A 12,277-nucleotide genomic window follows, 5' to 3' on the forward strand; every position below is an offset into this window, starting at 1 on the left:
TTTATGCAAATTTATGATATAAAGCCATTTTCTGTTAATTTAAGCCTGTTGATTCTTATCATCTTATGATTTTAGATTAAGCAATTTATAGATTTATTACCCAGATCTTTCTAGATATAGATTATGTATCTAAAAAATGGCTAAATAATAATTATGAGACGAGTGTACTCTTATTTTCATTGTTTAATTACTTGGGCTACTATAACAAACATTAAATTATATGTTACATAGGTTAGGGTTGAAACAAAAATGTGCATCTTGTAATTACGTTACAAAGCAACCCCCTTGTTTCAGCTTTTTAAAAGTTTTTCACGACATTTTTGTGTGTCGTGTTAAGAATCTTATGTCCAGTCTAGGTATAATATATATGGGTCTGTGAGACAGGATAATAGGTTTTTAATTAAATATGTATTTATTTGTTAAAGTTTTCTTATATATTAAAAATGAAATATAAAATAATAATAATAATCTCTTCGATTCAGAAGATTAAGGATGAGTTCAGTGTCTCACATGGCTATACAAACCCATTTATGACCTGAATATAGTGTCAACTTTAATCCAGACAAAGCCGTTGTCCACCGGCGGTCTATTTAAGTGTTCATTTCGTCTTCTTCCCTGTCTTCGACACAGGTTTTTTTAGGGTCTTTAATGTGTGTCCACGGCCTTCGCGAGATCTTTCCGACTCTTTCAGAGGCCACTTGCTGCCATCTATTTTCATCTATTCCATTCAGGGCCGGCCTTACGCCATTACAACCTATGCGGCCGCAGTGGGCCCAGCACGTTTCTCTTGATTTGCCATGGAACTCCTGGAAATCTCCTGAAATTGCAAAATCGTTTGAAGTTATTAAAAACTCCTGAAAACTCATAATCTCCCGAACAATAGACAAAATTGGCACTTTGAAGTGTCATTCAACATTGAAAACGCAGCTTAGAATATTTTTTTATCAATACCCGTTACTGTGGCATTTAGTGAAAGAAGCTTCTCGCTCCTCAAACTAATCAAGAATTACTTGAAGCCAACCATTCACGAAGATAGCTCAAACAATTTGGTTATCCTTGCGTGATCTATGTAGGAAACAGAATTTCGATGCTATACTGTATGACTGTAAGACTTTGCTACACGCACAGCTCGTAAAGTAAAGTTAATTTGATCATGATTTTGTACTTAGTAAAGAATCAATAAAATGCAAAGACGAATTTATTTTCTAATAAATTTTTTAAATTTTACTCATTATTCTTATCCCTACCCAGACTGGGCCACGCACAATCCATTCCGCATAGAGCCCCGCAAACAAACAACATTTAGCCACGTGGTTCTCTATCTCTTCTATACAAATTACGTAACACACACAGGCTGTCACGTGACATTTTTTTTTCATGGTTTTATCAATATTATCCCGTGGCTAAATGTTGTTTGTTTACGATTGGTGAATGAGGTCTATTGTTAGGGCCGGCCTGATTCCATTGAAGGCAAAATGTCGCTTAGTTTGATCTTAATGGCACTTCCGGGGGGAGGGGCACCTCTGTTACGCCGTCTTCCTTTTTTATGTGAGCTATATAAGTCTTCATGGGTGCACCAGCTACTTATTGTTGACTAAAATAAACAACTAAGTAATCATATTGTAAAAACATATTGATACACATTTTAAAAACCTAATTTAATATGCAGTTCTTATGTTCTTATTATTTAAAAGTCTTACATATTCAACGATGTATAGATAGCAGTGGCCGTCAATACATACCTTCATGCCTCTAAAAATATTGCTTTGAAATATGATGTGATTTCATAGTAGAAAAGAGTAGACAGGAATCACTGACCTATATTTCTATGTCTATGATTGGGTTGATTGAATAAAGGGAGAATTTAGTTAAGTTTGTTGTTTTTTTTTTTACAATACTATACAGGTTGTATACATGTATGTGTATGTGTGTGCATTTAGTCACCGACCTATAGTCTGTGAAGCGTGATGACTTCGGCATAGCACTTCATGATCCCGACATACGCCTGGAAAATCTTTTAGGTTGATTGACCCATGAAATCAATCTCTCATCAATCGAGCGTGAAGTAGCGGAATTCTCTGTAATGTCTTACTGTCATTGTAAATGTTCTTACTTTCTGAGGTTTGTTTTGTTTAGCATCCAATCGTGATGTCTTCTGGGATGGGATAGAAGTGGGGGTGAGATAATGCAAGTACTCTTGTGCGTAGATTTAAAATGTTGGAAAAAAAAGTGTACAAAAAAGTGTGAAGACAGTCTCTTGAGACACTTGACCAGTAGTAAGACTTTCCTTTGGGGGTCATGAATAAAGAATCACTCTTCAAGATTTTTTTTGGGCTGAAAAGAAGATCAATAAATCACAACCATTACCGACTCAATCATCCTAAGTTAAGTTCTGCCAAGGGTTTCGCACCCCTAGAAGTCCTTTATGTTCCTACCATGTACCGCCACTTCCGTGTAAGACCAGCGAATAAGTTTTGAGACTTTGTCAATTATAACTTCGTTCATATTCCCGCATACTTCTTCTTCATTGCTTCTGTTGTCTTTAGACAAGAATCTTTTCGCAGCTTAAATGGGTGAAACTTTGACCTGTGGATGTGTCATCACACCTTTGAGAGCTATCAGTCACCGCTAAACTCTTATTCAGACGATGTTCAGACCTATTGGTCAGCGTCTCATAGTTTCCGAGGTCCTTTTATCTCACAGGTGTTGACAAAGATTTGTGAACGATCCTTTAATCGATACTAATCGATCTATCGCGGTCTTTTAAAGCGTCTTTTCTGTATACTTTGGAAGTGAACTGCTGCTAACATTAGTACCTAGACTTTGAGTACCTAGTATTAACTTAATGTTTATCATACCAGTGTTACCATATTGTTATGACTTTGCCATGCGCACCACCGTCCAGGCTAGTGCAGAGATGCGCACTTCTAGTAACCAAACTAGATCAGGATGTTGACATGAAGAGACTAACGATTTCCGCCCAAGTAGAGAGCCAATATGGAGATGCTGTACTCAAGGCAGATGCCCTTTGTGTTTGTCATGTCTCTATGTAAATAAACGTCTATGTCCTCGTTGAGTTGCCTCACTTAAGTTATTACAATATCATTGACAGGTCATTAGACAACTTTGTCATAAGAAAAAGATTTGACTGCTGACGTTGTGATCAGTTATGACCGTATGAAATCTTCACCTGCATTTTTTTTAGCTGTCCTATAGTTTGTTGGACAGTTTGGACACCACCTATGATCTGTCGACCGTCTTTCTCCATTCCTCTCTGACTTTTGCATGGAGTGTTGTTTCATGTTGTTCTCCAATTACTTTGCTTCTTCTTCTTCTTTGCCTGCATGGAAAAGTCTTTGTCAGCCCTGTGGACCTCGTTATGTATCCATACAGTCTTAACTTAGGAGGCGCGATGGCCGAGTGGTAAATCTCCTTGCCTCCGAACCGGAGGAACCCGGGTTCAAATCCTGAATAAGACTATGATTTTTAATTTCGGGATCTTTAGGGCGCCTCTGGATCCACCCAGCTTTAATGGGTACCCGAAAAGCAAAGGCGGTTGGTCGTTGTGCTGGCCATATGACACCCTCGTTAACCATGGGACACAGAAACATTATCTTCCCTGTAGATCGCAAGTTCTGAAAGGGAAACTTAACTAACACTCTTAACTTAGAAATCATCAATGCCATCGAAAAGTCTCGTTCGGACTCCATGTTTACACTATGATCTTGCGTGTGAACTAATGACTTACTTTGAAGAAATCAAAACTGTTTGACCAATCTTGATAAAATTTGACATGACGTTCCTTAGATCACAGCGAATACAGAAGTGAATGTAAAATGTCCCTCTTAAAACCGGAGGACCCTAAAAATAAAAATTATCTTAACCTTAAAAAAATCGTGTAAATCTATTTTCCACAGTATTTTATATTAACTATGAATATGTCGGCTAAACCTCATTGTCGTAGTCTACTTTCATTTTCATGTGAAAAATTAGAAGTGGGTAAATAGATTTAAATCCAATGCACTAGGTCAGTGATTAAGGCCCGCAGGTCACAGGTCATATCAGACTGGTATATCTAGTAGATAAGTATAAACTAGTTATATTTATTGAATGCTCTAATAAACATTGTTATGACATGGTATCTGTGTTATAAGTAAATATTGACAGGGAAAACAAGATTTGGCAATCCCATTTCCGACTTGTCAAAGAATCAGATGACATGGGTTATTTAAAAACAAAAACTAAGAAATGAACACATCTATAATAACAATGAAACAAAGCAAAATAAAGTGAGAAAAATAAAATATTATATTGATCCACACTGATGAATTCACATACCAGTTAAATTTAAACTCTCCCAAGCCACTGTAATTTCGAAATATTAAGCAAGAATAAACCAAACAAAATGTGATATTAATTGTTTGTCTCGTACTGTAAGATCACACTCTACTCTAGTACTCGAACTTTTGAAAAATTATGTTTTCGAGAGCGAAAATAGCCCCGGTCTGCTAAATGTGTATGTATGGTGTCAATGACTATTAATAGAACAATAATTCCCATTGCTGTGTGTTCGCGAACTTGTACGAACTGCCGATTATTGATTAATCAATGACAGGATTTTAATTAATGTTTTTTGTCCCGAACCTTTCTCTGTGTTTACTTGTCAAGTGTTCTTTGGCTAATAGAAGGAGGAGTTCAAAAAAAAAAAAAAAGAGAGAATAGCAAAAGATGTAGAAGTTAATGAAAGCAAGTTGCGCGCCACGACATGCGCATATTATTGGCAGACGCAAGGTAAGTAGAATAGCAGTACTAGACAAGAAATGGTTCACTAACCATTATGCCAAAAAGCGAGCTAACAGTGCTTTAAGGGAGGTAACTGAACATATTTTAATCACCGGTTAATGGAACACTGTTGAGGAAATATTAATTATTTACGATAAATAAAATTAATTAATTCTCTAGTCTACACGAAGCCCAAGATAATGGGCCATTGTTTATTTAACACGTGATCTGTATATTTATTGACGGTGGAGGCACGTGCTTCGCAAATGGCGAGAGAAAGGTCAACAGAATAATGGAGGGCTCAGAGGGAAAAACAAACACTTATGGCATTGTAGGTCTAGTATGAGAAAGTGACAGATAAGTCGTTTAGTCTTAAGATTGATAGTCCTACCATTAACCCCCACACCAGAGCCGTAGTGAGGGGGAGGGGCGGGCAAGGGTGAACGATGCCCCGTGCGCCATCCACAGGGGGAGCCACACACAGCCTATATTTCTATGTGATGTTCATGGAAAATTGGGGTCGGGGGACTGCGACAATAAATACCTTGCCCCGGGCGCACATTTTGCTCACTACGCCTCTGCTTCCCACTAACAATCACTTTACAATGGAAGATGGGACTGGGCAAATGCCCGGTGTAGCTGCATCCAAAGGCTAGGTGGAGCTGCCGCAGAAGGGGGCGCTTTGAATGACAATAAGGCCAATAAAAGAGTTTAAATTTTCTTATAAAACTGGCCTACCGACTGTCGTGATTGATCACTGACCCTCCCCATAACTTATTATAAAAGCTATTTTATAGATTTTACCGTAGAATGGAATACCTACGATATATGGGGACGGCTGAGTTCTTCCAACTTAAGTGTCAAAGTGTTCTACGAGATGAATATAGTCATTACGAGTGAAGGAAACCAACAACACAGTGTAATATATAACTTGGCTAACACATTTTAAGTAATGATGGTAGACTTATAGCTTAACAGCCTATCTACGTGTAAAAAATACAGTTCATTACGGAGTTTAGTTCATGGCACCACAAGCTGCAGAGCTTAGTATCATTAGCGGCCCCCGAAAGGGGAGTATACGCTATTAGTCTTGTGTGATCTGTCTGTCAGTCCGTCCGTCCGTCCCGTTTAGAAGTCGTAAACTAGAAAAGATACTGAAAAGCCGACATCATGATATTTTAGACCTTTCAAAGTTCTGATGCAACGGCTCCTTTTTCCTTTTTCTGAAAGCGAAATATTTTATTTTTAAAATCAACTATGCAAGTAGTTTCTCATAAAAACGCACTATTTTTAAAACTATTCACTATTAATATTAACAAACACGGGAGGCTGTTTAGTAAGGGAGGTAGCTATTAATCATAATTTTAACAAATTTATGCCAACGATTTTAGATTTTTGTCAAAAAAAGAAATTGCCAATTGTATTGCTAAGTTAAATAAGTTCTGTCATACTAACTACTACATTTACACACAAAAAAAAATAATATTTTTTTCTAAAGAGAAAAAATCTATTTAGTATGCATAGAGGTGGAGCATAATTTAAAACAACAATTAATAAGTAGTTTCTCATATTATCGCGTGAACTGGATAATATGACCAGAGCATGAAACACTTAATAAGAGATTGCCCCTTTACAAAACAATTAGATCAATTAATTAATCATTATATGACATCAATTAGGCCAGGTTCACATCTAACTTCACCTTCACTTTCACCTAGTCCATGAGGCACCACTAAGATTTGTCAACCTTATTTCTCCATTCTTCTCTGTCATTGGCCTTTGATAAAATTTCATTCTGATATTTTTTCTGAAAATATTGTTTTACCTGCAAGGGTAGACCACTTCGGGGGCCGATTTCGAGTTTGTGTTTCCACACAAATTGTCTTTGTAACCTAGTTAATTAATGGCATTGTAATTACATGTAGGGTCTACACTTTTTTTTACCATTGATGTATGTTTTTTTACTTTTAATGCATCATCAAAATTTACATTGGTGGACAGTTACGAATAAAGGCTCATCGTAAGATACACAATTTGTGGCCCGGATTGCTAGGGCCGATTGGGACACCCAGTCCGCCCCCCCCCTCCGACTAACAAATTGTATTTAGTTCTAAATATTTTATAAACCTTTTCCTTTTCTGTATAAAACAGAACCAGTGTAAGTGGACAAGGTGCTGGCTGATCTACTAGGCCACTAGCAGAATCTGTCTCTCTGTTTATGTACAACTTATTAACTGCGTCGAAAAGTTCACATTCTTCTTTTTTTAATGGAAAAATCTTGTTTGTTCAACTACAGTTCTTACTGACAACAATACTTACCCGACTTATATCAAGTCACTCTGTTCAAAATCTGGTATTTCTCTCAAAACCCATTCTCGGATCAAGTTGAAACTTTGCACAATTATTCATTGTCGATGACAGAATGGCAACACACGAATCAGTGAAGAAATTAACCAAATATTTTATCAATTAATTGTAATAATTTAACTTTGTTTTATATGAAAAATATGTTCTAAATCAGCGACGGGCGATCCTTGACAATAATCCAAATAATGTAGAGAAGTAGGCGATTCGTTCCATACTTTAAACTAACTCACTTCGTCTAGTACAAAGTTTGAACACGTTATTTCACCCACTCTCGGATTAAGTTGAAATTGTGTGCAATTAATCCGTTTAAAAAATTACCAATCAGTCTATTAATCACTGGTTTTTTTTTGTTATTGTCTTTTATTCTGACAAGGGAAATTAATTCTTCAGTATTCAGAGATATGGCTAAATAATTGTACACGTTATTTCTCCCACACCCACTCTCGGATTAAGTTGAAACTTTAAATAAATGTTTATTAAAGCTAACAAAACATGGATTGATTGTTGCCCACGGTTAACAAGGGTGTCATGTGGCCAGCACAACGCCCAACCACCTTTACTCTCCCCAACTAATGTCAGTTAACCATTAGACCTGAGTGGACTCATAGGCGCCAAAAGATCCCGAGATTTAAAAAAAATCCTTAACTTTATCAGGATATCAACCCGGGATCCCGGTTCGGAATCCAAGCGCTTTATCGCTCAGTCACCGTTCTTCCAAGAAGGAAAATAACTTCTCCATTATTGAGATATATGGTTATACATGCGGAGTTCTTCCCCTTAGATAAGCTTTGTATTTTCTAAAGCTCTTTTTATTATTTTCTTTACTTATTGTTATTGTAGTGTCTCGTCATAACTTATTGAAATGTTTAGCATTAGTTCTATCGTCATTAGCAAGCGTCCAAGATCAGCAGGTGTAATGCGATAATTCCCTGTGAGAAGTGGACGCTTGGCAATGCAATCAGAAGAAATGGTTGGGACAACATAATCAATTGTAGAGACCTAGGGCACCAGAATATATCTACACACGCACACATACACCCGATCTAGTAAAGCAAAACATGATAGACCCACGGGGAATCGACGTAAGACAGCTTAGATACATAGCATGTGATCGTCCCAGGGGCTGCTGAGACAGCGCCTCGGCCTTAACACATTATGGCAAGGGCGAAAAAAAATAAATGGCGATTGCAGAAAGCAATAAAAAAAATTCCTTTGAGATCTAGAAGTCTGTGGGACAGAGGATGTTGATCTCGTCTGTTTCTATGGCTAACGGTTAACGAGGGCGCTATATCGCCAGTACAACATGTCTCATTGTCTTTGCCCATCTATTTTTTTTCTCTATTTCTCTTTCTTTCTCACTCTTAATCCTACTCCCTGTCTCTGTCTCTGTCTCTGTCTCTCTCTCTCTCTCTCTCTCTCTCTCTCTCTTTCTCTCTCTCTCCATTTCTGACACCATTGTCACGGGCTGAAATGGAACAAAGTCTCTCCGAATTCAATAGCAGAAGATCCAACGGGCAGAATGGTTATTGCTTGCGATAGTAAACTTAATACATCAAATAAATAAGAGCCAATGAATATGAAAAACATAAAAAAAAAATACTTTATAAAAACAAAAACAACAAGGTTACAAAAGACAGTTTGTGTGGAAACACAAACTCAAAATCGGCCCCCGAAGTGGTCCACCCAGGCAGGCTTCAATATTTTCAGAAAGAACATCCGAATGAAATTATATCAAAGACAAATGAGAGATAAGAATGAAGAAAGAATGTTAACAGATCTTGTGTAGTGCCCTTACGGTCCCGCAGATCAAAGGATAGGTGAAAGTGAATGTAAAGTTAGATGTGAACCTGGCCTAACTAGTTCCCCTTCCAGATCTTGTGGTCTATAGGGCAAATGATGTAAAGTTCATCTGTTTTTGTGGCCTATGGTTAACGAGGGTGTCATGTAGCCAGCACAACGATCAACCGCCTTTACTTTTCCCTAACTAATGTCAGGTATCCATTAGAGCTGAGTGGACTCATAGGCGCCAAAAGATCCCGAGATTTAAAAAAAATCCTTAACTTTATCAGGATATCAACCCGGGACACTAAGCTCTTTACCACTCAGCCACCGCGCCTCCCCTGACCTAACTGATGTCTTATAATTGATCTAATTGTTTTGAAAAGGCTCAATTTCTTATTCGAATCCTCAAGTAAATATTTGTGGACTGTGTTATTACAAAAATTAGGAAAATATAGTTTACAAGATTACTATTCGTTTTAAATTAGGTTTAACTTATAATGAATACTAATTAGCTTTTTCTCTTTGAAAAACTGCTTGCATAACTGATTTTTAAAATTAGATTTTTCGCTTTCAGAAAAAAAAAAAAGTAGCCGTTGCATCAGAACTTTGAATGGTCTAAAATATTGTGATGTCGGATTTTCAATATCTTTTCTAGTTTACGAGATCTAAACGGGACGGACGGACAGACGGACAGACATTTCACACAAAACTAATAGCGTCTTTTCCCCCTTCGGGGGCCGCTAAAAAAAAAACAAAAAAAAAAAGCTAATACGAAGTGTAGTTGATCAGTCAAGTAATTAAGTTTGTAATAGATCTAGAATCTAGACCAACAACAATAAATCTGTGCGATTATAAATATTTTTACCAATTGTTTTTGTTTAGCGTTTTTTCATGCTTTTAGCTTTCTCACTCAATACGCTATGATCCTATCACTTGTCTGGACCCGTTGGGAAAATGGGGATGGGGCGGGGAAAGAGAGTGAGTTGATATAAGCTTTGTAAAAAAAATAGACACACCCTTCTTAAAGCTGCAAACTAATTAGATAGGCCGCTCGGTTAAAGTTAGACAGCTTGAAGGGTAATAGATTTTCCTTTATTTTATTTCAATAATATACTTTGTAAGTAAGGCTAAAAGTAAGAATCCTCCATTAAAGGGACGTAATTAATTAATTATTATTATAAATCGTCACATTTCACAAAAAGGATTTCTCATATGAAACAGGTTTGAAGCCCTTCGGTCTTTGGACAGCTATATATCAAGCCATATGCCATTTCTGTAACCGCCACACACTGTGTAAGAACAGCCACTCCAGACAAGGGTTTAATTCTAATAAAGGCCCCTTTGTGGAACGTTGTGGCGGACGTGATGGACTGGGTGATCATGCCGATCTGCCTCAATTAACCTCAGTGAGTGTCCAGTAAGGGTCAATCTTGCACCCTACTATGAACTTTGACCAACATGAAGAATTTTCCCAAGAGCCAGGAATGAGAGATTGCTCTGTCCGGAGGTTCCCCATCAATTAGATTTTGCTAGATGATCATTAAATCACAACTCTTTGAGTTGGATTCTTCCATCCCAGTAAGCCCGGAGGCGGAGCCCACGAGGGGTTCCTATGTGTTCCTATAATGTACCACCACAAACCGCATGAAGAAGAAAGGAGATGGGACGGCTAGTGGAGTCTTTCTTTCATCCTTTCCACTAGCAATCCTTGTTAGCTAAATCTGGTTAGTAGTTTTTCTTATCGTGACAGACTATCGGCCATCCTGTAGCTACTCATCAAATTATTTGACTGATATAGGCCTACTTTACTTTGCTGTAGCGAGAACAAATTATTTGATAGAAGCTAGATCTTACTATCACAGTTAACATTTTATAAGCGCTATTGAGATAATGAAAAATGGAATGAAGTTGATGCGTTTAACAATGTTACAAAGACAGTTTGTGTGGAAACACAAACTCAAAATCGGACCCCGAAGTGGTCCACCCAGGCAGGAAAAAGGGCAGGTTTCAATATTTTCAGAAGAATATCGATATTAAATTCTATCAGAAGTGGGCCACCCAGGCAGAAAAAAAGGCAGGTTTCAATATTTCCAGAAAGAATATCATGATGAAATTCTATCAAAGGGAAATGACAGAGAAGAATGGAGAAAGAAGGTTGACAGATCCTGTGTGGTGCCTCAAAGGTCCAGCAGACAAAGGGATAGGTGAAAGTGAAAGTGAAATTAGATGTGAACCTGGCCTAACTGATGTCTATAATGAGTATCTAATTGATCTAATTGTATCCCTTTTTCAAAGCCTCAAGAAAAAAACATTTCCGTAAAAAATAAAAATTCCTTTAGTTGTGTGTTCTATGGTGTTATGGATACTCTGCAGATCAGGCGATAGTATGAAAAACTTTTTTATTAATTGTTGTTTTCAATTATGTCCGACTTATTTGCATAGTAAATAGATTTTTTTCTAAATTGTAAAAAAAAAATATATTTTTTATCAAAAATCTAAAACCATTTGCATAAATGTGTTTTGAGAAAATGGTGAAATATATATCAACCTTACTAAAAAGCGTCATGTGTTTGTTACTATTAATAGTTAATAGTTGTAAAAATGGTGTATTTTTATGAAAAACTGCTTGCATGATTGATTTAAAAATTTCGATTTTAGCTTTCAGAAAAGAAAAAAAGTAGCCGTTGCATCAGAACTTTGAATGATCTAAAATATCATGATGTCCGATTTTCATTTTCTCTTCTAGTTTCTGTGATCTAAACGGGAAGGACGGGCGGACAGACGGACAGACTAATAGCGTTTTTTCCTTTTTCGGGGGCCTCTAATAATGTGTGTTTTTTTAGTTAAAAGAATGTTAATCTTGATGTTTAAGATTGTCATAGTTTGTTATTGGTCGATGTTTTTTTTTTCTAAATTTAGATTGTTGTCGTTATTCGTTTGTAATGCTGTATTTACATTGTATTTTTTTCTTAAACTTTACTTTCGTTGTTAAAGTTGTTTGCTAATTTTGTTTTGAGAATGCTGTTTATATTGGTTGTTGTTATTTGTTAATGTTGGTTTTTTTTATGTTGTTATTTGTGGGTTGTTTTTTTTAATTCTTGTAATAGTTTATTGATATCATTGTTGCTTCATTTTTGTTATGTAGTTGAAATGCATGTTTATTTTTATAAGCATGTTTTTATTCATTTATTCTGTCATTTGGACAGGTATAATAATCGGCTAATACGTTTTATGTCCTTAACTTATAATCAAAGCAGCATTTTATTCTATACTGGATTTAGGCAACGAATTTTCACATTTAACTAGAACAACACCATTAGTAAAGTCTCTAAGCTTAGGAACATTC

At 36.6% G+C, this 12,277-nt stretch overlaps 1 protein-coding gene across 3 annotated transcripts in view; it reads left to right on the top strand.

Moving 5' to 3' along the window:
* The window catches only part of LOC106054835 (uncharacterized), an 83,402-nt gene that overhangs the window by 18,740 nt on the left and 52,385 nt on the right, over positions 1 to 12,277 (top strand). For 2 of the 3 annotated variants that reach the window (XM_056004520.1, XM_056004519.1), the window contains exon 1: positions 4,751 to 4,791. The exons of the other annotated variant lie outside the window; for it this stretch is intronic. In XM_056004520.1, the coding sequence (XP_055860495.1) occupies positions 4,766 to 4,791 (26 nt within the window). In that variant the 5' untranslated portion in view covers positions 4,751 to 4,765. Of the gene's footprint in view, positions 1 to 4,750; positions 4,792 to 12,277 lie in introns of those variants that run through there. 3 annotated transcript variants of the gene reach the window in all.

This window comes from Biomphalaria glabrata, chromosome 11, assembly GCF_947242115.1.
Source record: "Biomphalaria glabrata chromosome 11, xgBioGlab47.1, whole genome shotgun sequence".
NCBI lineage: Eukaryota > Metazoa > Mollusca > Gastropoda > Planorbidae > Biomphalaria > Biomphalaria glabrata.